At 42.6% G+C, this 26,867-nt stretch overlaps 1 protein-coding gene and 1 long non-coding RNA gene across 10 annotated transcripts in view; one reads left to right on the top strand and one right to left on the bottom strand.

Moving 5' to 3' along the window:
* GAB3 (GRB2 associated binding protein 3) overlaps positions 1–26,867 on the bottom strand; it is a 266,527-nt gene that overhangs the window by 54,237 nt on the left and 185,423 nt on the right. For 5 of the 6 annotated variants that reach the window (XM_056539100.1, XM_056539102.1, XM_056539099.1 and 2 more), the window contains one exon: positions 5,814–6,117. In XM_056539100.1, coding sequence (XP_056395075.1) covers positions 5,814–6,078 — 265 coding nt within the window. In that variant the 5' untranslated portion in view covers positions 6,079–6,117. Of the gene's footprint in view, positions 1–3,490; positions 3,623–5,813; positions 6,118–26,867 lie in introns of those variants that run through there. The other variant, XM_056539104.1, reaches the window with a different exon arrangement.
* Positions 1–26,867, top strand: part of LOC130290902 (uncharacterized) — a 176,702-nt gene that overhangs the window by 33,875 nt on the left and 115,960 nt on the right. For 2 of the 4 annotated variants that reach the window (XR_008847729.1, XR_008847730.1), the window contains exons 2-3: positions 13,378–13,475; positions 20,599–20,652. This is a non-coding gene — a long non-coding RNA (uncharacterized LOC130290902). The remainder of the gene's footprint in view (positions 1–13,377; positions 13,476–20,598; positions 20,653–26,867) is intronic. The other 2 variants (XR_008847727.1, XR_008847728.1) reach the window with 1 other exon arrangement.

Below are 26,867 nucleotides of genomic sequence, written 5' to 3'. Positions count from 1 at the left end.
GACACTTGTAAATCCATGGTAATTTGTTATCCAAGTACATGTGTGGACTGAAGACCAATCAATGATGATGAGCTGTGGACATGAGAACTGGATAAAGCTGGCAGTGAAAATATGTACTTACAGGATTATGACTAATAACTAATAATAAGACAAGTAACATTGACGTAATCCCCCCGATACAGTAAAGTAAAGTGGTGGTTCTGCCAAGAAGGAAACAGGCATTGCACACTTTACGTTCAGATGTTCACTTGGTGACTGTGGCTTTCAATGAGCTAAAAATGGCTATTGTTGTAGTAAATATACTTTGCATTCAGAAAGTCTTTACTTTCACTTTTTTTCAAATTTGTCATGTTGCAGCCTTGAGCTAAAATTAACAAAATTCAAGTTTCCCCATCATTCTGCACTCAATACCCCATAATGACAAAGTGAAAACATGGATAGAAATATTCAGACCCTTTACACAGTACTCAGTAGAAGCACCTTTGGCAGCGAGTACAGCGTCCAGTCTTCTTGGTATGATGTGACAAGGTTTGCACACTTGAGGATTTTGCCATTCTTCTCTGCAGATTCTCTCAAGCTCTGTCATATTGGATGGGGACTATCGGTGGAAGTCATTTTCAGGTCTTCATAGAGATGTTAGATTGGGTTCATGTCACTCAAGGACATTCACAGAGTTGTCCCTAAGCCACTCCTCTGTTGTCTTGGTTGTGTGCTAAGGGTCATTACCTTGTTGGAAGATGAACATTCAGTCCAGTCTGATCAACCTTTAGTCCTGGTTTTCATGAATAATATCTCTATATTTTGCTGCATCTAGCTTTCCCTCAACCCTGATTAGTAGAAAATAAAGACAAAAAGAAAAAAAACATGAATCGCCTAGTGCATTATCCCAGTATTCCAAAGTTAGTCCAAGAAGTCCAGTTAGTCCAGTTATTTAAAGAAGCTAGTATTATGCTCACCTGGAGCGCAATACATATGCGCATATCACCAAGCATTGTGGGTAAGATAATTTGGTGGACTCCTGGGAGTGTTGCGATGCCGTAGGAATGTGGAGACAGGCTTCGGTCTGTCCATGAGTGAAACAGAAAAGAAACAGGAAAATCCCTCTCTAGGAGCTACTTCTCCAAATGGAATCACACAGAATATGATATATAGTAAAGTTGTTCTTTATGTACCAATGACAAGTTTCAGGTATACACCCTTCCTTAGATTGGCATCAGGATGCCAATCTGAGGAAGGGTGTATACCCGAAACGCATCATTGGTAAATAAAGAACAACTTAACTATATATCATATTCTGTGTGATTCCATTTGGAGAAGTAGCGCCTAGATAGGGATTTTCCTGTTTCTTTTCTGCTCAACCCTGACCAGTCTCTCTGCCCTAGCCCCTGAAAAACACTCCACCAGTATGATAATGCCACCGTGCCTCACTGTAGAGATGGCATTGGGCAGGTGATGAGAAGTGCTTTGTTTCCACGCCAGACATGATGCTTAAAATTGAGACCAGAGAGTCCTTTAGGTGTTTTTGTAGACTCCAGATGGGCTTTCTTGTGTCTTTTCATAGGGAAAGGCTTCTTTCTGGCCCAGATTGGTGGATAGCTGCAGTGATTTTAACACAAGGCCACAACATAACAAAATGTGAAATAGGTAAAGATCCTGAAAACATTCCGAATGCATTGTATATTTAAGTGTGGATTGCAGAAGTGCTGCTTCTGACCTCAGTCTGTATATCACTTTTAGCTTACCTGAATTCTTTCCATGTAGCTCTCCTTGGATATATGTATTTAGACTTTTCTTTATATACTGATCAGATTTAGTGCCCTGATCAAGGCCCAGAAAGGGCTGAAACCTTGGCTTATGGCTCACTGCTATGAGATCAGCGGTATACATTGCTTATCCTATATGTCTTACTGAGCAGGAAAACCACATTGATGTATGGTAGCTAATAAAAGAATGTTCATGTTTAATCTAATTTACAATTGGTGTGTGTGGTTTCCTTTACCGATACATAGCATGTACCAGTCAGACCACTGGCTATCAACTTATCTAGCCAGAGTGCAGTTCTGGTATATTTAGTCCTCCACAAGATTAGGATTCTTATAAAGATCTTAACAGTTTTCCATACACAGTGGCCCTCATTTACTAAGAAAATCGGGTTGTAAGTCTATCTTGCTTTCTTACCCGACTGCTTTTTTCCCCTGGTATTTATTATTATGTTGCATCCTGTTTGTCGCACGTGGGTTTTGTAGGTTTTGGTTTCCAACTCCTCTGAGCTGTCGGGAAAAAATCCACAACAATTCAACAAATTCGGGTTGGAAACCTTAATAAATACGTGGGAAAGCTCAGAAATGTCGGGTAACGCCCCATTTTCGGGTTTGGGAGAATCCACATCGGGTCCGTTGGGAAAAAATGTTGCATAGTGTCGCAGACTGGCGCACGATGTCTGCGACATGGCGCAGACAAAGATGCGACAAAAAAACCCGACAAAAGAGGTCGGGTTTAGAATAGTAAATGAGGGCCAGTGTGATGCTGAAGAATGACAGAGATGGTGCAGTCTGTAGTGCATGCCACCATTATAGTACCATGTTACAAAACACTGCTTCTTAGGGAAGAATACCTCTGCAAAAGTTATTTGGAGCTACATTATGGCCCCACTTCTATGGATGATACTTTAGGTTTCACCTTTATAAAATACAGAGTTTGGATGGAACTGTAATGTGGTTTTGTGCCTATACAAGGTTCCATACAAAGCTATATGAAAACCATATATTGGGTGTCTGGTGAGGTGGATGCATTTACACTGAGCAGATCTTGGGATCTTTTTTGTTCCTTATCCTATTATTTGTTGTGGACTGTAATTACTATAATTTTTTGGGGGTTAAAATCTATATATCTTATTGTTTATTCATTGTATATTTTAGGCCTTGACATATATCATGATATAACATGATTAATTTCGATTACATGTTATTGCTGGATCTCCGACTATTCTTACATATATTTCTATCAAGACTTTACTGCATCCTCCACCTTGTTATTTTGCTGCTATTGTCTCACTTCTTATTTTTAAATAAGAAGCAAATTGTACCTTTCCTGGAGTTGATGTTGGATGACAAACTTTTACTTTGGCAGTCAAGTGTCAAGGAGGCAGTGCCAAGCAGCTTAAATGTCATGTCCTGGCATTCCTGCTTCCTTGCCCTCACCTCCCACCCCCTCCTTTATTGATGTACAGGGTTGTACAACAGTTAAGGAGGGGTTAAAAGATAAAAGACACATGAAGAAGTATGCCAGCGGTGGCACTTCAGCAGTTTGGCCCCGCCTTTATGACACATTTAGCTGAGAAATAAAAAGGTGATTTTATAAGTTTGGCAACCAACATCCTTTCCAAGAATGAGAACAGCTTTCGTACCCTAACAGCTATCCAACAATCTGCAGCTTTTAGCAGCAAATACAGCAGACAATCCCTTTAAACTGCTCCTGACCATTACCTGACCTTTATCTAAGAAGTTCTGATCCAACACCATACATTTAGACTTCTCCATTTCTAATCATCAGTGCATTGTTTTCTGCAGAACAGCAAGCAAATGTCTAGTGCCAACTGGGTAAAGTGCCTGCTGGCCTGGTCCTGTGGAGTAGGAAGATGGCAGAGATGAAACAATACATATACTGGAGGACTCTAATCAGGGATGGCATATTACATGTGGAACCAGTGCAAATGCAAATGGCACTCAATAACAATATCCCACTGCATATTACATTATCAAGAAAATAACTAAAGTAGATTTCATGAAGGCTTTGTGCGAATGATTCGTATGCTTCAAAATTGTTGTGCTATTTGGGAGTCATCTCACTCTCATTTAGGGTCTGTTCGGCTCTATTTTTTTGTGCCGAACGGACCCTGAATGGCCATTTTTCAACAGAGTGTGAATATGATCAAATTGCACCTTTAAAGAGGTTAAACATAGATGGCATATCTATAGTCCAACCCGGGGTACCTTTATGATTAGCACAATAAATAGGCTGCAGTTTCCCTGCAATTGTATTATTTCCATTCTGTGCTGCTTGTTTGTATCAGTGCAGTGTCCCAGTACCCATCTCCCAGCTACTTTATGTGTGAAGTTGTCCTAAGTGCCTAAATCTGTGTGTGGTGTATCTCAACTTTACTTGCAAAACTGTTCATTTGTATACTGCTCTGCCATTACAGCATACACTGAGGTGTCACATAGGTGTAAAAGTTAAATATTTGCATTTCAGTTGATTAAGATATGTGGATCATTGATCACATCAATGATGCTCCCCAGTAAGCTTCTATCTTGAAGCTTCTAAAAAGGCTGAGAAAGGTGTCCCTATTCCAATCCTCTCTCCCCAAAGGACTAGTTCCAAAATCAGTTAAAGGGGTACCCTAGACAGCCGTCACGCCGTGACGTCACACGGGGCAGGGGCGTGACATCACGATCTTCCGTCCCTCCCAGTGGTTGGGAGCCAGACCCTCCAGCGTTTCCGAAGCAGTGACAGGTGGGTGCTGCGTGCTTTATTGCGGGGGTCCCCAGCGGCAGGACCCCTGCGATCAGACATCTTATCCCCTATCCTTTGGATAGGGGATAAGATGTCTAGGGATGGAGTACCCTTTTAAGTCTGTCTTTGGCTGAAAGTGACCATCCCTCCTAGCTTTGATCCTACTAGGCAAAAAATGAGTCCCAGAAAAGTTTATACCCCTTATTAGATTGTACCTCCTAGGTTTAGTTCAAACCTATTCCAGTATTCTATTCCAAGCCAAATCCTGGTTCAAGCTAGTCTTAACTCCATTTCCAGTACCAGCTAACCTGAAACAGATCTGGGTCATGTGCACAGTGACCACGGCACTGTGCCGAATTTGGAGGATTTCACCCAAAAAGTTGTCTCCAATCCACGCTGAGGGCTTTGTTCTTAAAAAGTATTTACTAGTCAGATCAGTACGGTCGGAGTAAGTGCTCTATGGGTATAGGGCACTGCTCAAGTCCTGCAGGAAAGTGTGGGAACTGAGTTCCTGCACTTTTTTTCACAGCAGGAACACCTTTCCCATTAGCAGAACCAGCCCTTAATTAGAAATCTTGGATGAGTTCCCACAGCTTTTTTTCCCAGGACTTGACCCCTGGTATAGGGTAAAGTGTTTCAAAATCATGAGTAAAGTTGAAGTATCTGCACCACGATAAGTCAACCTGTGTAGGCCCCTCACAGTAGAGAGAACCTAATTTAGGCTTCTTTCACACTGCCATTGTAACATGGCAGTGCGACATCTGTCGGGAAACCCTAAAGGGAATAGCAGGAGAAGAAATACATCATGCCACGTCTTTTTCTCCCGCTACTCCTGTAAAAAAACAACAGCGCCCAACTAACACCATAATAGTAAATGGGATCTGTCGGGACCCGTTGTTGCCCGTTGTGCCCTGTCGGCATAACGAACTTTAAAGGCACAACTTTTCCGACGGGGCACAATGGCAGTGGGAAAGGGGCCTTAACTGTATCCTGTCTGCAACCCCATTTGCACCAGTTCCACCATTAAACAGTGCGAGGAGCAATTAGAGACTTTATAGTGAGTATATCTGCGATTAAAGGGACAGTAACCAACTCTTCACTCATCTGCTTCCTAAGTCTAGGCCATCAATATGTGCGTCCCAGAGTCCCCTTTAGTAATAGTTATATGCCAACACTTTCTGTTATGGGAACACCACCTTTAAATTCAAATAAAAAGTTATCTATGGCCATATGAGACTATATTCCAGAAACCATCCTGTAGTAATCGATTTCAAGGTCATCTCCTTCACCTTCAACCTTACCTGTGCCATCTTCCAGCTGTCCAAAGTTGCAGATCTGGCTAATATTATGCATCCAGCTCTGCATTTCTTCCTCTGTCCTAGCCACAAGGTAGAATGTACGAAAAGCAGTTTTCACAATGAACACAAAGCTGTTTTGGAATTCTTTCTTTATCAGGTTAACTCCAATGTATTTCTGCACTTCACATTCATTCAGGTCTATTATCCTTATAGGTTTTTTCGAGTGATTATTTTTGTAATATTCTAACACGTCCGGGTTTCCACTCATCCTCCCTCGTCGTAGTACAAACCACCGTTTCCGCCATACCTGCAGAAAGCAAGAAAGTTAGATTCAAACTAAATCTTCTACTATACAATGATCGCAATATCACACGAAAAGTGTTGTCTTAGCAAAATATTTTCTATCCGTCATTCACACATTGTGTTAGATTTTCTTAGGCCCTTGCTTCATCAATGTTTCTTGGCAGTCAGTATTGCACAATATTGAATCGGTCAGCTTGCAATGACTGCGGCTCAGATCACAACTCTATTGCATCAGATGGTGTTCCAATAGAAATCATTGTACGTTGTGTGTGCCAGTTTACTGTTGCAAATGTGACCACATTGTTAAAGGAAATTCTTTGGGGGAAAAAAATAAAATAAAAAACATTTTAGATCTAGGAGCTTCCTAAATGTACTGTCTTTTTAATAAACAATAGCAACAGCGGCAGTATACACTGCCACTGTTGCTATTGTTCATTAAAAAGACAGTAGATTTAGGAAGCTTCTGGGTCTAAAATCTTGAACTAATATTTTTCACTGGCTGATCTAAACCAGAAACTTTAAAATCAGCTTGAAGCAACTTCGCACAAATATTGTTACTGAACGATTGGAAACATATTTACATGGGAAACCAGTTAACAGACGCGTCCACAAGAAAGTACAAAAATAAATGACAACAAAACTCATCATGGCTGTAAAAGACCGAGCCCAAAATAGAATTAAATCTGCAACACTAAGAGGAACAAAAAAAAAAAAGATTTCCCAGAAATATTGTGAAGAAAAAAAGGAAGTGGAAATAAATAAGTAACCAGGTGAATTAGCAAAGACCACAAGTACTTCACATGAAACGCGGCGTGTGATAAGATAGTCAGAAACTTTATGAGAAACAAACACGAAACAGACCCTCTGAGAGACAATAGACACGGCACCAGTCACGCAGTCTGTATAGTGTCATGCAGCTCATGTTCACAAGACATGGATATTGAAGAGGCACCTATGTTTATAATGTATCTTTTATGTAAAGATATTTATGACAACTTCATCCACTAGAGGTGATTTACTTAAGTGTAGGCCTACAGAGTGGCTAATGTTTTCTTGTATCATGGACCTACAATGCATTGGGAAAGTCCTTAGACCCTTCCACTTTTTTACTTTGTTATGTTAAAGTCTGGTACCAAAATAAAATAAATTGTTTCCCCCATGGATCTGCACTAGATACCCCATAGTGACAAAGTAAAAACAGAATATTAGAAATCTTTGCTAATTTATTTAAAAGGAATAAACTAAAATATCGCCTGAAGTATTCAGAGCCTTTACTCAGGATGTAGTTGAGGCCCCTTTGGCAGAGATCGCAGTCTCTAATCTTCTTGGGTATGATTTTAGTTCTTAGTTAGCCTCTTTCTATTGGATGTATTCAATAGCGAATATATCCAAGGTCACAGCACACAAGGAGGCTCAGGATATAAAGAACACAGCTTGAAGACTATCCTGAGCCTACACTATCTGTATTGTATGCTGTGACCTTGGATGTATTCGCTATTGGATCTGGACTGGCTATCTGGATGATCACCTGCATAGTGGAGGGTTTCTGGGGTTGCCTCTGTCCCTGTTCTAGCTTATGTTCACATGGCAATGCCCACATGGAAAATCTCAGTGCAGACATTGCCCCCGAATGTGGAGCACCAGCATAACCTGCCGCCGCCAGGACCACTCAGGAATGTGCTGTCTCATAGACAGCAATGCATTCCGTGTGGAGTCCACAGAAAGAATTGACATGTCTATTCTTTCTGCAGACATCGGAATTTAAATTTCTGCACCAGATGTTTCCGCTCTGGAAATTCTGCTATGTGGACAGCGCAGCAGAATCCCATTGAAATCAATGGGACTCTGCTGGTGTAGAATCTCTGTGTGGAATTCTGGGATGCGAACATAGCCTTAAGGTGGCAAAAACTTTTAGAATTGCAACTGATTGAGAAAAAATAGAAATATTAACCAGTAGCACAGGTAGCAGTAATAACCAAGTGTGAACAAAGCTTTTAAAGGAGCCATGTCATGGGGAAAAAAACAGATAGGGAATACGATTTAGATTGCGGCGGGCCCAACCGTTAGGACCGCCCCGCAATCTCCTGTGCGGGGCCCCGGCTCTTCCCGGGAGTGGCGTGCCGCGACCCCCTCTCGAAGTGGCGGCTGCCACGCCCCCTCCATATATCTTCCACTTCCATAGAGTTATAAAGAGGGGGCAAGGCAGCCCCCCCTTCGTGCGGGTGTTGTGATGCTCTGCTCCTGAGGAGAGACGGGGCATGTACAGGAGTACGCAGGGGGGTCCCAGAAGTTGGACCCCCTGCGATCAAAAACCTATCCCCTATCCTTTGAATAGGGGACATGTTTTTCCCATGATATTTCTCCTTTAAGACAACTCACACATCTACAGGGCCATTTGGCTTATGGGAAGAAAAAACACAAGGGCACATAAGAACATTACAACCTATCAAAACTTTTAACAATGAAAATGTAGAAGTGCACTGGATAGTGAATAAGTCATTTCTGGCATTAGATAATATCAGGGGCCCTGGAAGGCAGAGCTGAGGCTGCATAGTCCCACGCTACAAGACATATCAGTTCCTTAGCAACTGGCGTTCCACTGATTGTGACAGATAATGCAATTCTACAGTATAACCAGCAAAAAACTGTAATACAACAAAACAACACAATAGTCTCCATATCATTACATACTTTAATAACATATAGCAGTGTTTCCCAAACAGGGTGCCTCCAGCTGTTTCAAAACTACAACTCTCAGCATGCCCGGCCAGTATACAGTATAACCATCAAAATACAACAAAACAGCACAATATAGTCTCCATATGGTTATATACTTTAATAGCATATAGCGGTGTTTCCCAACCAGGGTGCCTCCAGCTGTTGACAAACTAAAATTCCCAGCATGCCCTGACAGTATAACCAGCAAAAAAAATGTAATACAACAAAACAACACAATATAATCTCCATATGATTACATACTTTAATAGCATATAGTAGTGTTTCCAAACCAGGGTGCCTCCAGCTGTTTCAAAACTACAGCTCCCAGCATGCCCGAACAGTATATATTATTACCAGCAAAAAAAAAAAAAACAAAAAAAAAAAAAACAGTAATACAACAAAACAACACAATACATTCTCTATATGTTACATATTTTAATAGCAGTGTTTCTCAGCCAGAGTGCCTCCAGCTGTTGCATAACTACAACTCATATGCTGGGAAACACTAACATATCACAATGAATTACTATACAAGTTCTACGCCTGTATCTGTCATTCCATGTATCAGAGGATCTCGATGACGCAACCCCTCAGGCCTCATTCTGACCCAGTAAAAACATCTCCCGAAATTCATCAGAAGTCATAAAAAAATAAGAAGCTCTGGCTAACTAAACAAGGATGTGCTGACAACCTACTGTGTATTAGGGCTGCACAACCACCCCCTTAAAGGGTACCTCTCATCAAATAAACTTTTGATATATTTTAGATTAATGAATGTTGAATAACTTTCCAATAGTATGTTAATGAAAAATATGCTTCTTTCTATTGTATTTTTCCCGATCAGTCCTGTCAGCAAGCAATTCTGACTCATGCTGGAGTCCTAAACACTCAGAGCTGCCAGCCTGCTTTGTTCTCAGCCAAACAGGCTGTGAACAAAGCAGGCTGGCAGCTCTGAGTGTTCTCCTTTGTGAACAAAGCAGACTGGCAGCTGGTAGTGTTTAGGACTCCAGCATGAGTCTGAAATGCTTGCTGCCAGGACTGGTAGGGAGACCCCTAGTGGTCATTTCTTCAAAGTGGAAAATTAAATAGAAAGAAGCATAATTTTTAATAACATGCAATTGTGAAGTTATTCTGCATACATTAATCTATAATATATCAAAAGTTTTGAGTTGATGAGAGGTACCCTTTAAAGGACATCTGCAGTGCAAAACATTTATCCCCTATCCACAGCATAGGGGATAAGTGTTTGATCGCAGGGGGTCTGAACGCTGGGACCCCCCATGATCTCCTGCACGGGGACATGGCTCTGCCGTGGCTCTCCCGTACAGGAGGCGTGCTGGCCGCAGCATACTCTATGAGAGAGGTGGGGAGGCAGCGTTCTTGCCTCCCCGCCTCTCCTATAGAACGTGTGGGGATGGGGTGGGGAGGGGGCGTAACCGTTGACCTCTCTGGCCGATGCTACACGCATTAGCGTTCACACTGAGTGCTAATGCCGGGTCCCCGTTTAAGAGATCGCGGGGGGGGGGGGGGGAATAAGTGTTTTCGGCTGCAGTTGTCCTTTAACATCTGATGGTGGGAAAAACAAAAGGGGCATTCAAGTCTCTTCCAAAACATCTTTTCAGATAATATTTAACCAAAGATAAGTTTGGGTGAAAACTATGTCCAATCCGTTGTCTGTGCAGAACATCTTAGTACGTGTGATTTCTGGTTCAGACGAGGTCAGGCCGAGCCATCACTATTCCTGATAGGTCTGTGTAGTGAATACACTTGTATATTTGGTTCCATATCGGAATCTGCACAGATGTTTTTGAGGAAATTCAAATTCGCTCTTTGACTAAATTAAAAAAGCTTTCAGACCTAATAGCATTCATGGACACAGTCCAACATACATGTATAAGCTTTGAAGCTTTTAGACAAGTAAAAGAGCAGTATTGTTGCCCTGGGCTTAAGGGTCTTGTTGATAAAGCAGCTGATGGTAGAGGAAGTGGTCAGGAGACATGCAGGTGGCTTTCGGGATAGGAGAAAGCGTCCTCTCCTACTGACCTCTTAGGAAAAAGGCTTTCAGTTTGAAGAGAGTTTATTAAAGGGGAAGTAACATTAGAAGCAGAGTATAAAGGATCACCAGTCTTCACACTTAAAGGGGTACTCTGGACTGCAAAAATTATTCATATTTAGTGGTGAGCGGTAGGGGCCATATTCGAATTTGCGATATTTCGCGAATATATGGACGAATATTCATCCTATGTTGGTGAAACTTGCATATTTGCTATGTTCATTTTTTTCATGTGAAAATTCATAATGAAATTTGCATAGTGCGCATGCATAGTTATATCTTTCACCTAAAAGAAGGGAGGGATCAGTGTCCAGCCTGGAAGTGCCGCTATTCGCATAAATATTTACATAAATACTTGCATACATTTGTATGAAAAAACAAATATTCGTCATTACAAATATATATCACTATATTCTAAATATTTGCAAAATTGCGAAGTGCCGATATTTGCTGTAAAAATTAGCATTTTGAATATTTGCCCTCAACACTATTCATATTTTGTCTCCTCATGGCCAGACCAACTGTAGTGTAACATACACTTATTACCTGTACTGGGCCGTTTTCCCTGTTGGAATATGCTGTGACAGTCAGGAAGTGAAGAAAAACCTGCCATCCCCTGTGTCCACTCTGTCTTCTTTCTCCTCTCTCCCCACTCCACACTGAGACAGAGATCATGTGACAGTTTGTACAAATTTTTTGTGTACTTGCTACGTAAGCTACGCCCCTTTATGATGTTATACTGACAAACCACGTCCCCTTTCTAACATCGTTCAACTAAGCTATCCCCCCACTCTATCATAGCTCATCAAACCCACATCTCCTTCTGACATCATACCGTCAAGCCATGCCCCCTTTCTAATAGTCTTCGCAGTGAGGACTGTTGGAAACGTAGTTTTAATGGTAGGGTCACACGTAACGGATCCGCAGCGTATATTACGCTGCAGATCTGCCGGTGATCCAACCCATTTTGTGCCTCCAGCTGTTGCCACTCCCCGTTCTGCCCCCCACCCCCCCGGCCTGCTCGCAGCGGCAATCCACCACTACGAGGAGCCACACAGGGGGCCGGCAAGTCGGCAAGTGCACTCTGACATCGCTGAGCAGCCACACATGTGCAGTGTACTCAGACATCACGGTTGCTCTGCGATGTCTTAGTGGACTTGCCGGTCCTCTGTGTGGCTGCTCATAGCCACAGATTGGCGCTGGCGAGGCAGGGGAATGGGGGGTGGAGGCATAAAATGGTCAGAGTCACCGGCGGATCTGCAGCATAAAATATGCTGTGGATCCGTTACATGTGACCCTACCCTAATAGAGTGTGCAGGTGGAAGGCAGAGGAAGTCGGTGCATCCAGGATTAATAAATGGTGCCAGGAACATGCCAGCGGTACTATGTTATAACGTCCCACACCATGTAGTTTTATTTTTTTGTTAAGCTACCCGGATAACCTGTTTAACCTTTACAAGGAAGTGTGCAGTTTGCTGCAGGTAGATTTCCCGGCCCCTTGGATTTGGATTGGATTGAGTAGTGGCAGTAGTGCTTGCACTACAGTAGTTTTAGCAGGAACAAGCCAAGGGTAGTCACCAGAAGAGTGATGCGGAGGAGGAGATGGGTACATATCCAGGAATGGAGCAGGTCAGAAGCACAAGTAAAAGAACAAACACCTGTCATACATTCTGAAGGACAAGGCAGGAGAGCGTAGTCAGGAACAAGGCCGAGAGGATGAAAGAATGAACCGCAGGCAATGCATTGGAGTATGACAGCCCTTTAAAAGGGAACCAAGCATCAGATTTTTACCTATATATAACGCTTGGCAACATGATACATATGGTAAAATCTTCATTCACACCATCCACTAGGGAAGTATCAGGGAATGGTAAGGATGAAGATTTTACCATATATAACCTGTTACAAGTGTTGTATATGATAAAATCTTATGCTTGGTTCCCTTTAAATATGCTGTTAGATGCCACCCCCAGATGCCTGTCAATCCAGCTCCACTGACTGGGGAGAGAAGAAGAACCATCTCTGGATCCAGGAAGACCATGGCCAAGTTAGGGATGACAGGAGGAAGTGTCCAGTTGCTTAGGAACCCTAGTCAGAGCCTCAATAAAAGAGCACCTGCACAAGCCTTTCACTCTCTGGTGAATGTTGTTTAGCATCAATATTAACTTATTTTGTTCTTATTTTAATGTTATACACAAACAAAAGGTAGACTAGACAGTATTTAAAAATGTTGCATGAACTTCCACCATAAATGGTAAGACCCACATGGAGTCATAGTAGTCAAAGTAGCCTCAAAATGTAAAAAAGACAGCTTCTGCCTGCTGTCAGCAAGCAGAGATCTTGAAAACTGTTAAGACTTGAAAAAAAAAGTAGAACTTTATTGAAGCTTTAATTAAATGCAACTGGAAAACAGACCTGAGAACTATTTAGCGAGACAAAAGCTTGAGTTAGTATAGTAAAACTGATGTTTTTTTATTTTTTATTTTTTTGCAGTATGAAAATAATATCCATATATAGTGAAAAAGATGTGGAATCTATTCATATAGCAGAGGGATCTTCACCAGCTGACCTTATTTATTAAAAGGCTTAAAGTAAGTTCACAGCTTGGTAAATCAGCCGGGCCTGCTAGTTTATATCCTGAAATGAAAGTACTATTTTGCAATTCACTGCATTGTTGCTTTTACTTTTTAGGAAGTACTTAGGTCTGAGCCTGTTTTTACATTGGGCTAAGGGAGCTTTAAACATAAAAATGTTTTAGGCTAGGTTCAGACTACGGAATTTCCGCCGGAATTTTCGCTTTGAAATTTCCGGCAGAAATTCCGCTTACTATAATGCATAGTGAAGTGAATGGTTTTCCCTTCACAAATTCACACTTCGGAATTTGTGAAGCGGAAAATCCGGATGAAAAATTTGCTAGAAAATTTCCGCCTGAAGAAAGGGGTTGCTCTTTCTTCAGCCGGAAATCCTAGCGGAACACATAGCAGTCTATAGGAGACTGCAGTGTCCGCGCGGTCCTAGCGCCGACTAATTCAGTCGTGCAGGCGGAGCTCGGAATCTCCGGGCGGAAATTTTCTGCCTGGAGATTCCGTAGTCTGAACCTAGCCATACTCACCTACCCAAATCCCCCACAGCTGTCATTCCTGGTCCATGCTCATCACTGCTTTTTCCTGGTCCCATCTTAGAAGGATTTTCCCCTTCATCCAAGTTCTGGCTACAACAGTGCTCCACCTCAGTCAGTGATTGGCTGACTGGGAAATCCCAATGGCACCACTCAGAACCAGTGATGATTAGCTGAAAAGGAGCCCCTAAAGCAGCAGCTGCGGAGGATCAGGGTAGGTGAGCATGGCTTACTTTATATGTTTAAATTTATATATATATATATCTCTCCAACTGAAGAAAGAAGCAGCACTCCAGTGGATGCAGGGGTGTAGCGGGCCCAATCGCACCCCGGGTCACTGGCAGCAGTAGTGATACACAGTAAAGTGTCCCGCAGCACTCCAAAGTAGTGAACAAACAAAGGTTTATTTCCTCATGGTAGGATACAACGTTTCGACGGTCTTTTTAAAGCATGTAAAGTGACACAAACCACCCATATTTATATGGGGTACATTCAAAAAACTATTTGGTGCTCATTAAATAAAATCATGCAATAGTTTGAATACAGATATAATTACACATGAAATGTACAAAGTAACAGTTGATATACAGTACAGTGAACAGTAATGTTTCCTAGTGAAAATTGTGCTATATAGTATATACATTTTGACCAATGCAGGATACAGTGTTAATAATACAGACAGTGTACAGGTGCTTAGATTAAAAGCAATCAGGGGAACGCGCCATGTGATCAAACACTCACCAGTCTGTGGCAATGGCGGTCATTCCCTGACGCAGTGTGTGTACACGGCTGTAAGGGATTGCACAGACCAGCTGGAATTCAGCCAATCACAGGACAGCATAGCTCATTGCCAAGCAACAGAGCTACATATCGCGGTCCACGCACAATCACTATTTGATTTTTTTTTTTTGTTAGTCCACATTCCTCTCTGCAGGGAGCACTGTGGACAAGACAAAAAAAGAAATTCAAAAAGAAAAGAATTTCTTCTGTAGCATACAGCTGCTGAAAAGTACTGGAAGGGTAAAGATGTTTTAATAGAAGTAATTTACAAATCTGTTTAACTTTCTGGCACCAGTTGATTTAAAAAAATGTTTTTCCACCGGAGTACCCCTTTAAATATATATAAATGTATGTCACCTAATTCAATGAAAGAATTCCAGAATAAGATGTAAAGGGTTATATTCCCTTTGCTATTTAAAGTTCGGAATGTATATGTGTGTTTGGGGTGGAGGAGGGCTAATGGCAGCCATTACTAGTAGTCCCTGTTTAAAGGGGTACTCCTGTCCTTAGACATCTTATCCCCTATCCAAAGGATAGGGGATAAGATGCCTGATCGCGGGGGTCCCACCACTGTGGACCCCCGCAATCATTCATGCAGAACCCCGCTATCATCAGCCTCTGGAGCGAATATTGGACCGGGTCTGATGAATCACGATCACTGGGCATTTGTATAGTGACGTCATGGCCCTACCCCCGTGGTGCTGCATGAAAGATTGCGGGATAAGATGTCTTAACCCCTTAACGACGCAGGACGTATATTTACGTCCTGCGCCGGCTCCCGCGATATGAAGCGGGATTGCGCCGCGATCCCGCATCATATCGCGTCGGTCCCGGCGCTAATCAACGGCCGGGACCCGCGGCTAATACCACACATCGCCGATCGCGGCGATATGCGGTATTAACCCTTTAGAAGCGGCGGTCAAAGCTGACCGCCGCTTCTAAAGTGAAACTGAAAGTATCCCGGCTGCTCAGTCGGGCTGTTCGGGACCGCTGCGGTGAAATCGCGGCGTCCCGAACAGCTGATCGGACACCGGGAGGGCCCTTACCTGCCTCCTCGGTGTCCGATCGACGAATGACTGCTCCGTGCCTGAGATCCAGGCAGGAGCAGTCAAGCGCCGATAATGCTGATCACAGGCGTGTTAATACACGCCTGTGATCAGGATGAGAGATCAGTGTGTGCAGTGTTATAGGTCCCTATGGGACCTATAACACTGCAAAAAAAAGTAACCCCTACCCTAATAAAAGTTTGAATCACCCCCCTTTTCCCATAAAAAAAATAAAACTGTGTAAAAAAATAAATAAATAAACATATGTGGTATCGCCGCGTGCGTAAATGTCCGAACTATAAAAATATATCATTAATTAAGCCGTACGGTCAATGGCGTACGCGCAAAAAAATTCCAAAGTCCAAAAAAGCGTATTTTGGTCACTTTTTATAACATTAAAAAATTAATAAAAAGTGATCAAAAAGTCTGATCAAAACAAAAATCATACCGATAAAAACTTCAGACCACGGCGCAAAAAATGAGTCCTCATACCGCCCCGTACGTGGAAAAATAAAAAAGTTATAGGGGTCAGAAGATGACATTTTTAAACGTATAAATTTTCCTGCATGTAGTAATGATTTTTTCCAGAAGTACGACAAAATCAAACCTATATAAGTTGGGTATCATTTTAACCGTATGGACCTACAGAATAATGATAAGGTGTAATTTTTACCGAAATATGCACTGCGTAGAAACGGAAGCCCCCAAAAGTTACAAAATGGCGTTTTTTTTTCGATTTTGTCGCACAATGATTTTTTTTTCTGTTTCGCCGTGCATTTTTGGGTAAAATGACTAATGTCACTGCAAAGTAGAATTGGCGACGCAAAAAATAAGCCATAATATGGATTTTTAGGTGGAAAATTGAAAGGGTTATGATTTTTAAAAGGTAAGGAGGAAAAAACGAAAGTGCAAAAACGGAAAAACCTTAAGGGGTTAAGAAACTAACTGAGACAAATAGATATTTATGTGTGGAAAACCAAAAGTTTCGTAGTTTGTCATTGCTTACTGATCACTTAGAAGTGTATATATCATAGCAATAATTGTTATATGTAGTTTCTATACACTGGACTACCAGAGAATATTCTGATAAAGTATTCTGATAATGTAATGGCACCCAGCAATACCAGGGACCCTAATGACCAGCTGTGGGCAACCATAGAAGTCTATGCAGAGAAATACCGTATTTTACGCCCTATAGGATGCACCGGCGTATAAGACGCACCCAATTTATAGGTGCAAAATCTAAAAAAATAAAGATTTTGAACCCAATAGTGGTCTTGAACCTGCGGACCTGCCGATGGCTGTCCGGGCATGCTGGGAGTTGTAGTTTTGCAACATCTGGAGGTCCGCAGATTGAAGACCACTGCATAGGAGGTAATACTCACGTGTCCCCGCCGCTCCGGACCCGTCACCGCTGCCCTGGATGTCGCTCCATCGCTGTCGCCGTGTCCCCGTCGCTCCGGAACGTCTCTGCTGCCGGCCGGGTATCCTCGCTCTCCGTTGCCGCCATCACGTCGCTACGCATGCCGACGCACGTACACGACGACGTGATGACGAGGAAGGAGAGCGCCGGCCATACAGGGGATCCCTGAACGGAAAAGACACCGAGGAGGCAGGTAAGGTCCCTCCCGGTATCCTGTAAGCACTAACCCGGCTATTCAGTCGGGCTGTTCCTGACCGCCATGGTGAAATTGCGGCGGTCCCGAACAGCCCGACTGAACAGCCGGGTTAGTGTCTCTTTCCCTTCAGACGCGGCGGTCAGCTTTTATCGCCGCGTCTGAAGGGTTAATACAAGGCATCACTGCGATCGGTGATGTCCTGTATTAGCCGCGGGTCCCGGCCGTTGATGGCCGCAGGGACCGCCGCGATAGGGGTGTATTCGCCGTATAAGACGCACCGACTTTTCCCCCCCAGTTTTGGGGAAGAAAAAGTGCCTCTTATATGGCGAAAAATACGGTAAATGGATCGCTCATATTGGAGCACAATGCCTTCCCCGGCTAAGAACTCACAATCGCAGTGGGTCGCAGGATGGGGACTGGTGCGATCAACAACTTTTCACATGTGAAAAAGTTGTTTTTAATGACAGCAACACTTTGAAATATAGGTCCTTGAGCTGACCTTATGATGAGGTATTATATCATATCATTCATCACACTGTAAATGTTTGACTGCTGCTATAGAAACATACTACATATATGACTCGGAATCTGCCTTAAAAATGATGGTGTTAGATTAATACCTCCAAAACATCTATCTTTAGGGTCTTCATAATTCTGTGTTTTGTTACTGACTGGCCCCCACTGTATTATAAAAATGAATACATAAAACTGTAGTATTTCCTCATCAATACCCTCAGAAGTGTCTTAACTACCCAAGTGTGTTATCTTTTTAGAGCCATGACAGCACTTTACAATTCCATGAAACTAAGTTTGTTTCACTTTGGTAATACCACAAAGCCCAAAAGGTCACTAACAGTCAAACTGCATATCTAACCGTCAGGCCTCATATGATGGCACAACGTGGAGAAAATCAAGTAAGAGTGCAAAAACAGGAAATTAGGCAAAATGAAGCTGCAAAAGATGATACCCACAACTGGACGGCCTATTGTGAGGAAATCGCTCTCTGTAACCTACTACAGTTCGAAGAAAAGTAACATGTTTGTGGCCACATGTTAGGAACGCCTTTACTACTTAGTTGCATTATAATATTCACACTTTTGGTTAACAAACAAAGCATAAATCCAATGACGCATCCCATTAATAGATGTTTATGTATCATCTGTCTTTCAATTAATTTAGTTATGTGATTGAGCAAGAACATGCTGCAAAAAAACTAAACAAAACAAACAAAAAACCTCTAGCTTGGATCTTCCATGTTTTTGACATTTGTCCAGAGGTCCTCGACCTTTACCCACAGTCATGATAGGACATTCTTACAACTCCCATACCAGTAACAAATACTTTGCATAATAAAACTAGCATGTCCACAAGAATAGTAAACATCCAAAAATAATGCTACGTCACATGTACATAAGTATTGGATGGAGACTATAGCACCAACTCCCAATGCATAAACTATAATCCACACTGAACCTGAAGAACAGGCACACTTTTAAACAGGGCAGGCAATGGGTGTAATGGAAAAATCTGGTTCTGGAAATGTCCCTCAGTCATGCCCCCTAACATGTCAGCTGTTATGCCTGCAGGACAGATGAACCCTTATTGATGAACAGGGAAAGTGAAAAATTAGGCGACACCCAGCAAACCACAGTACTGAATGGATGTTAGTGGGTCTTCATTTCAGAGTGAAAGTAATAACAAATCAAATGGGAGACCCCCACCCAATCCGCACTGCCATGGTGAACAAAACTGTCCAGGCCATAAGCCTCTCCTGGCCCATTGTTGTTTAGCACTGCAGAATTATTTAGTTATTGATATGTAAATTTATAGGCCCGTCCAAACTATGACATGTGCAAATGTTATGAGGAAGAATATTCAATTTCAGCCCATGCCCACACACTGTAAAAAAAACAGCTGTTTATTTTATTTTTTTCAATGATCATGTGTAAACTTGCCCTCAGTTGGTATTACGTCCCCAGACTGCAAAATAAATGATACAATAATCCTGTAAGTCATATATTCTAATTAAAAAGGGTGTGTGCCGGTATTATATTTATTTCTTCAATAATTTGTGATATGCAGTTTAACCACCTCTGGTATTTGGTGAATTCACTATAAACTTCACCCTACCTTTATTTACTAAAGCAACCGAAACACCAACATACATTCCTACATACATAGAACAACAATAGTAATGATACTTGAGAACAAACATGGATATTCTAGCTATATAATAGGAAGCCCCTTATATCACCTGTAGAAAGCAACCAAAAAGGCTGCCATCACATGTGCTACATTGGTTCTCAGCAAGCTAGCCTATGCAGACATATTTCATGGCCCATATTGCGGCAATGTAGGAAGCCACTGTTCAGACCCTTGTGGAAGCTCGGAACGAAACTGGCTCCTTATTCATGTCAGCAAACATTACACATTCAGACTGATCATGTGATGAGCACATGAACAGAAAGTGTAATACAGATAATAACATAGCTTGATACAATGTAAATACTAATTACGAAAAACCTGCTAGGCAAACCAACGCACTTTGGCCCTCATTTACTATTGCAAACCTGACATGTTTTGTTGGGCGGTGCGCCAGATTCTGTCTGTTCCAGAATTTGTGCCAGAATTGAAAAAGACCCTGACTAACTCTCCATTTAAAAATGAAAATCCGAAAAAGGGGCGTGGCCTTCATGAAAAGGGGGAGTGGTCCCTGAAAAGGGGCATGTTCCGGACATTTCCACAAAAATACAACATATTTACTAAGGTTTCCACAGAAAATGTGGTGGATTTAAGCTGAGGAAAACCAGACAGATCAGAGCATGTGTAAAAAAAGCAAAATGTAGGGAAAGTGGAAAATGTAGGGAAACCTTAGTAAATATTGTGGAAAATGAATTGTAGGGAATTAAAACCCACAAAGAAACCTATACTCCACTCTTAGTAAATAAGGGCCTTTGTGTTGATGTAATATACACAGGAGTTGTAGCGTCAATAATAATTATACTTCAAATTGTGTTTTGGAAATTCTTCATATGTGTGTGGAATATGTCCCAATATAAGACGTTATGACTATAAACCCAGGGACAGCTTAGACATTTGTTTGTATATATGACATTCCACCTTTACATTTCTCCCTCTTGTACACTCACAGTGTACCGGTGCAGGGATGGAAGAAAACATTACAAGAATGCTCATTCACTACCCGGTGAGGTGTCTCTATTTTAGAATTCATGTGAAATTCCTCAGGCTTATGAAAGTTCCCACACTATGCTGTCATGAAATACTTTAATCCCTATGCTATGTTGTAAGTGTGCAATACATATACTACTGTAAGTAAAGGCTGACTGGTCTGCATACTGGTGGCGACAATTATAATGTAGAGAGTAGTGATTAGGCACTGCAACTGTTCTGACAATATATCATGTAGCAAAATCCTGTGCAAATATGAACTTGAGGTATGCCTTCCCTTATAGTATGCCCGTGGGGGTGCAAGCGTAGTAGACAATGGCACAAATTCAATGATCCAACAATAGAAGGCAGAGAAGAAAAAGGCTGCACTCACCCACTTATTGCAGATAAAATCCTTCTTTATTTCAATACATCAAGACACGGTGAAAGGAAATAGCGAGCAGGGAGTGAGAGACGCCGCTCTCAGTGCAGTGGGCGTACCACTAGACAACTAGTTTCACGTCATAGGCCGACGCTTCTTCCGGTCAACAGGCCGATGTTGACCGGAAGAAGCGTCGGCCTATGACGCGAAACTAGTTGTCTAGTGGTACGCCCACTGCACTGAGAGCGGCGTCTCTCACACCCTGCTCGCTATTTCCTTTCACCTTGTCTTGATGTATTGAAATAAAGAAGAATTTTATCTGCAATAAGTGGGTGAGTGCAGCATTTTTCTTCTCTGCCTTCTATTGTTGGATACTGGTGGTGACAATTAGATGCCTGCAGGCTTATTGAACATTGCTGTGCACCACTGTGAGTGAGAAGGAAGGGGAGGGGGTCCTAATTGAATCAATCATATGTTGGCCCATCATATGTCTAAGACCACTAAAGTCATACAGTGTCCTGGAACTATTCATTGCAAATATACTGAAGAAAAACCTGGCAGGGTAAGACAGAGGGGGAAATTTATCAAAACCTGTGTATAGGTACAGTTGCCTATAGAAGCCAATCATATTGCTTATTTCATTTGTTAAAAGGCCTGTGGAAATGAAAGAAGCGATCTGATTGGTTGCTATGGGCCACTGGTCAACTTTTCATTTGCACAGGTTTTAACAAATCGCCCCCAGAGTCCCTACCTGTACCAACCTTTCCTCCCAAGATCAGGCAGTTACTAGAAGGGACCAATAGATTTTTCCCTCTTTAACCCGTTAAGGACCAAGCCCATTTTCACTTTAAGGACCAGGCCAATTTTATTTTAGCGTTATTGTTTTTTCTTCCTCGCCTTCTAAAATCCATAACTCCTTTATATTTCCATCTACAGACCCATATCAGGGCTTATTTTTTGCGTCACCAATTGTACTTTGTAATGAAAGCTCTCATTTTACCCTAAACGGTACGGCGAAATTTTTAGGGAGGAAAATGAAAACCAATATTTTGCGCATTTTGGAGGGTTTTGTTTTCACACTATACACTTTACGGTAAAAATTACATGTGTTCTTTATTCTGTGGGTCAATACAATTAAAATGATACCCATGGCTAGATACTTTTAGATTTTTGTACCGCTTAAAAAAAAATCTAAAACTTTTTGTACAAAATCAGTAATCTAAAATCGCCCTAATTTGACCACCTATAACTTTTTCATTTTTCCGTATATAGGGCGGTATGAGGGCTCATATTTTGTGCCGTCATCTGTACTTTTTATCGATAACACATTTGCATGTATAGAAAACTTTTAGATGATTTTTTATTAATTTTTTTAAAATAAAATGTGACAAAAAAGCTGCATTTTGGGACTTTTTTTTTATTTTTTACATTTACGCCATTCACCGTACGGGATAATTAACATTACATTTTGATAGTACGGACATTTACACACGCGGCGATACCAAATATGTTTATAAAAAAAAATATTACGCTTTTTGGGGGTAAAATAGGAAAAACTGACAATTTTCATTTTTATTGGGGGAGGGGACTATTCATAGCAATCAGTTGATTGCTAATACTGTGCAGTGCTATGCATAGGACATAGCACTGCTCAGTATTATCTATGATCTTCTGCTTTGGTCTGCTCGATCTCAGACCAGAGCAGAAGACCCCGGGAGACAGCCGGAGCCAGGTGAGGGGACCTCCGGCCGCCATGCTGGATGATCGGATCGCCGTGGCAGCGCTGTGGGCGATCCCATCATCCATTAAAAGTACCGCACTGCTGCAGATGCCGTGATCTGTACAGATCACGGCATCTGAGGGATTAATGGTGGACATCCGCACGATCGCGGATGTCGGCCATTACGGGCGGGTCCCCGGCTGCTACTAGCAGCCGGAACCTGCCGTGTATGAAGCGAACACCGTTCCGATGCTCGCAGTCATACACAGGACGTAAATGTACGTCCTGGTGCGGGAAGTCCTGCCAAACCAGGACGTACATTTACGTCCATGGTCGTTAAGGGGTTAAACCTGAATGGACATTTTCAGTTTTTTAGTATCTTAAGTGAATGAATATTAGATGAACATTGAGATTTTTCAGTTTTGGCATCTAGGATGTAACAAGTGTATTGGGAGACACCAGTCATTTAGCCTACCCCTATCTTATCCTGCTGGGCTTGATTGACAGGCCTCTCCCCCATTTATAATACAGGCAGCATGAAACCATTCAGCCATCTTGCGTTGAATAAAATACTCAATAACTGACCAGCTGTTGCCTATAGTAACCAATCAGATTTGAGCTTTTGATGCTTGTCAGAAAATAAACTATGGGAGCTGATTGGTTTCTATAGGCAACATTGAATCTTCTTTTACTGCGCCATGTGTAAGATCTATTTACATAGCAGCAACACTGTCATGGAGAAAAAGTGGCCTTGTAATCCACAATAACCAATCAGAACATGGGGTGGGGGAGAGAAATTTATTAGAGATGAGCACATTTTTTGAAAAATTTCAATTAGGCCGATTCGCCGAATTTTCTCAAAAAAATTGTTTCGGTCTGAATTTATTCACGGCAAATCACTATTAAAAATGGCTATTTCTGGCCTACAATAGGGGTGTAGAAAACTTTGCTTGGCTATAACACGCATAGGGTGTGTGCTGGGTTAGTGAAATAATACTGTTATTCAGTATGACATGCAGATCAGAGGCGTTGCTATTAGAATCACTGTCGCAGAGTGGCACAATGACAGAGCCTGGAGGTGGCATCAGTATGAGGAGACCATATAGTGGCTGAATGACACAGCGTGGAGGTGGCGGCAGCATGAGGAGACCATACAGTGGCTGAATGACACAATGTGGAGGTGGCAACAGCATGAGGAGAACATATAGTGGCTGAATGACACAGCCTGGAGGTGGTGGAAGCATGAGGAGACCCTATAGTGGCTGAATGACACAGCGTGGAGCTGGTGGCAGCATGAGGAGACCATATAGTGGCTAAATGACATGGCCTGTAGGTGGCGGCAGCATGAGGAGACCATATAGTGGCAGAATGAGACAGCCTGGAGCTGGCATCAGTATGAGGAGAACATATGGTGGCAGAATACCTGCCCAGACAGTAGTGTCCTGCACACTACTGGCCAGGCAGTACAGCTTTTCCAGGGCAAACTCTGCTAGTTGTGGCCACAAATCAAGTTTGGCTGCCCAGAAGTCCAGAGGATTTTCAAGGTGTGTTAGCATGGTCATGTCAAGGTATGCCACCACCTGCTGGTTCAGGTCCTGTTCCAGGTCTACTTGCTGCTGATGAGTTGCTTATAGATGCGGGTGAAGAACACTACTCATCAGCGACTGTAGAGTCAGGCTACTGCTGATCGAGCTGGTACTGCTCCTGCCACCCCACCCCAGCAGCCTTGGCAGGGAAAGGTGAGCGCAGAGAGCCCCCCGAGTCAGACCTGCAAGAGGATGGAAGATCGCGCAAATAAGCATCAGCCAACTGACTACGTAGGATGTCTCTGTAGTAGGTCAGTTTGTCCTCCCTCTCAGTGGGTATAAAAAATGCCCCCATTTTGTGCTGGTAGCGAGGGTCCAACAAGGTAGAGAGCCAGAAGTCACCCTGCTGCCGAATGGTGACAATTCGGCGGTCACTAAGCAAGCAAGTGAGCATGCATTGTGCCATTTGTGTAAGTGACTCGCAGGGACTCCGTGCCTCCATCTCCACTGCATACTGCCACGGTGTGTGTCTGGGTCCTCTGTCTCGCCTTCCTCATAACCCTCTAGCTCCTCTAACTGCTCCTGCTCCTTCTCTCCTGTCAGATGACTAGAAAAACCACCCATCTCACAAAACCTAAGCTGGGCTCCACTGTGCCCCTTCCCCTCCTCCTCTTCCTCCAGTTCAGCCCCCATGTAGGCGCAATGTCTCCAGTGCTCTGACCAGCCATTGTTTCACACATGTGTAGTAGATGGCGCAGGGGAATGACGTTGTTCATCCCGTAATCTTGGCGACTGACTAGTAATGTGGCTTCCTCAAAGGGCCTGAGCAAACGGCAGGTGTCACGTATGAGCTGCCACTGGTTGACATTGAAGTTACACAGGGCAGTCCCCCTATCTGCTTGGTTCATCAAGAAATCGGTGATGGTTTTTCTGTTCATTTAGTCGGTCCAACATATGTAGGATGGAACTCCAACGTGTGGAAACGTTGCAAATCAGACTTTGTTGGGGGTTACTGTTCTGACGCTGCAGTTCAAGGAGGGTGTGCTTTGCGGTGTACGAGTGGCTTAAGTGCATGCAAAGTTTCCTTCCCATTGTTAGGATGTCTTGCAGATGCGGGGGGAACAATTCAGGAACCGCTTGACAACCAGATTTAACACATGTGCCATGCAGAGTGCATGGCTCAGGCTACCTTGTCGCAACGCAGACAAGATGTTCTTCCCGTTGTTGGTCACCATGGTTACCATTTCCAGTTTTTGTGGAGAATGCCATGATTCGATTTCTTCATGAATGACTTTTAGCAGTTCCTCCCCTGTGTGACTCCGCCGTGCCCTGCACACATGGTATGCTGGAGGGGCACTGAGACTTGTCCGTGCAGTGAAGGCAGAACACAGGGTGGAGGATGAGGAGGTGGAGTCACACACTGTCACAGGACTAAAGGCCTGAGAGCATGTAGGTGGAAGCAGCGTGACCTGTCCAAGTTGCTGTTGTGGCTGTGCAGGAACCACATTCACCCAGTGGGCCGTAAATGACATGTATTGTCCCTGACCATAGTTACAGCTCCACATATTGGCGCTGCCGTGCAATTTGGTACACACCGACATTCTCAACGACTGTCCCACCTTCTGTTCTACAAAATTGTGCAGGGCTGGTACTGCCTTCTTCGCAAAGAAATTACGGCTTGTGACTCTCCACCTCGGCACAAGCCATCAGTTCTCTGAAAGGTGCAGAGTCCACTACTTGAAAAGGGAGGAACTGCAGCACCAGCAACTTGGACAGGAGAACATTCAGATTCTGTGCCATTGGATGAGTGGGCGCATACTCTTGTCTCTTGGACATGGCTTTGCTGATGGATTGCTGCCAGAATGACTGACTCAAAGTAGGAGGAGCAGGAGCATCTGGAGCGACAGAAGATGGGCAAAAATGACTTGGTGGATGTTTTTCATTGGTTGTGCATGCAGTGGTCAGAATAATATTACGTGTAAATTTTACAAATATCCACTCTTCCAAGCATAGCTCTGGAAAAAAACTTTCTTACTTGTCTTTAAAGGGGTACTTCACTGGAAAACATTTTTTTAATCAATTGGTGCCAGAAAGTTAAACAGATTAGTGAATTACTGCTATTAAAAAATCTTAACCCTTCCAGTTTCAGCTTCTGTATGCACCACAAAAAGTTATTTTCTTTTTGAATTTCCTTTCTGTCTGACCAGAGTGCTCTCTGCTGACACCTCTGTCCATTTTAGGAACTGTCCAGAGTAGGAGAAAATCCCCATAGCAAACATATGCTGCTCTGGACAGTTCCTGACAAGGACAGAGGTGTCAGCAGAGAGCACTGTGATCAGGCAGAAAGGAAATTCAAAAAGAAAAGGACTTCCTCTGTAATATACAGAAGCGTATAAGTACTGGAAGGATTAAGATTTTTTAATAGAAGTAATTTAGAAATCTGTTTAACTTTTTATCATTAGTTGATTTACAAATAAATGTTTTCCAGTGGAGTACCCCTTTAATCTCGCAGCCTTCTTTAGTAAACATGCTCTTAATTTACCACACATCGTGCAAACTTTGAATAAATTCCCCTAAATTTGATGCAAAATAATATTAATAATAATAATAATAATAAAAAATGT

The sequence above is a fragment of the Hyla sarda genome, chromosome 9 (genome assembly GCF_029499605.1).
Source record: "Hyla sarda isolate aHylSar1 chromosome 9, aHylSar1.hap1, whole genome shotgun sequence".
Taxonomy (NCBI): domain Eukaryota; kingdom Metazoa; phylum Chordata; class Amphibia; order Anura; family Hylidae; genus Hyla; species Hyla sarda.
This window is presented reverse-complemented; position numbering and strand designations above follow the sequence as displayed.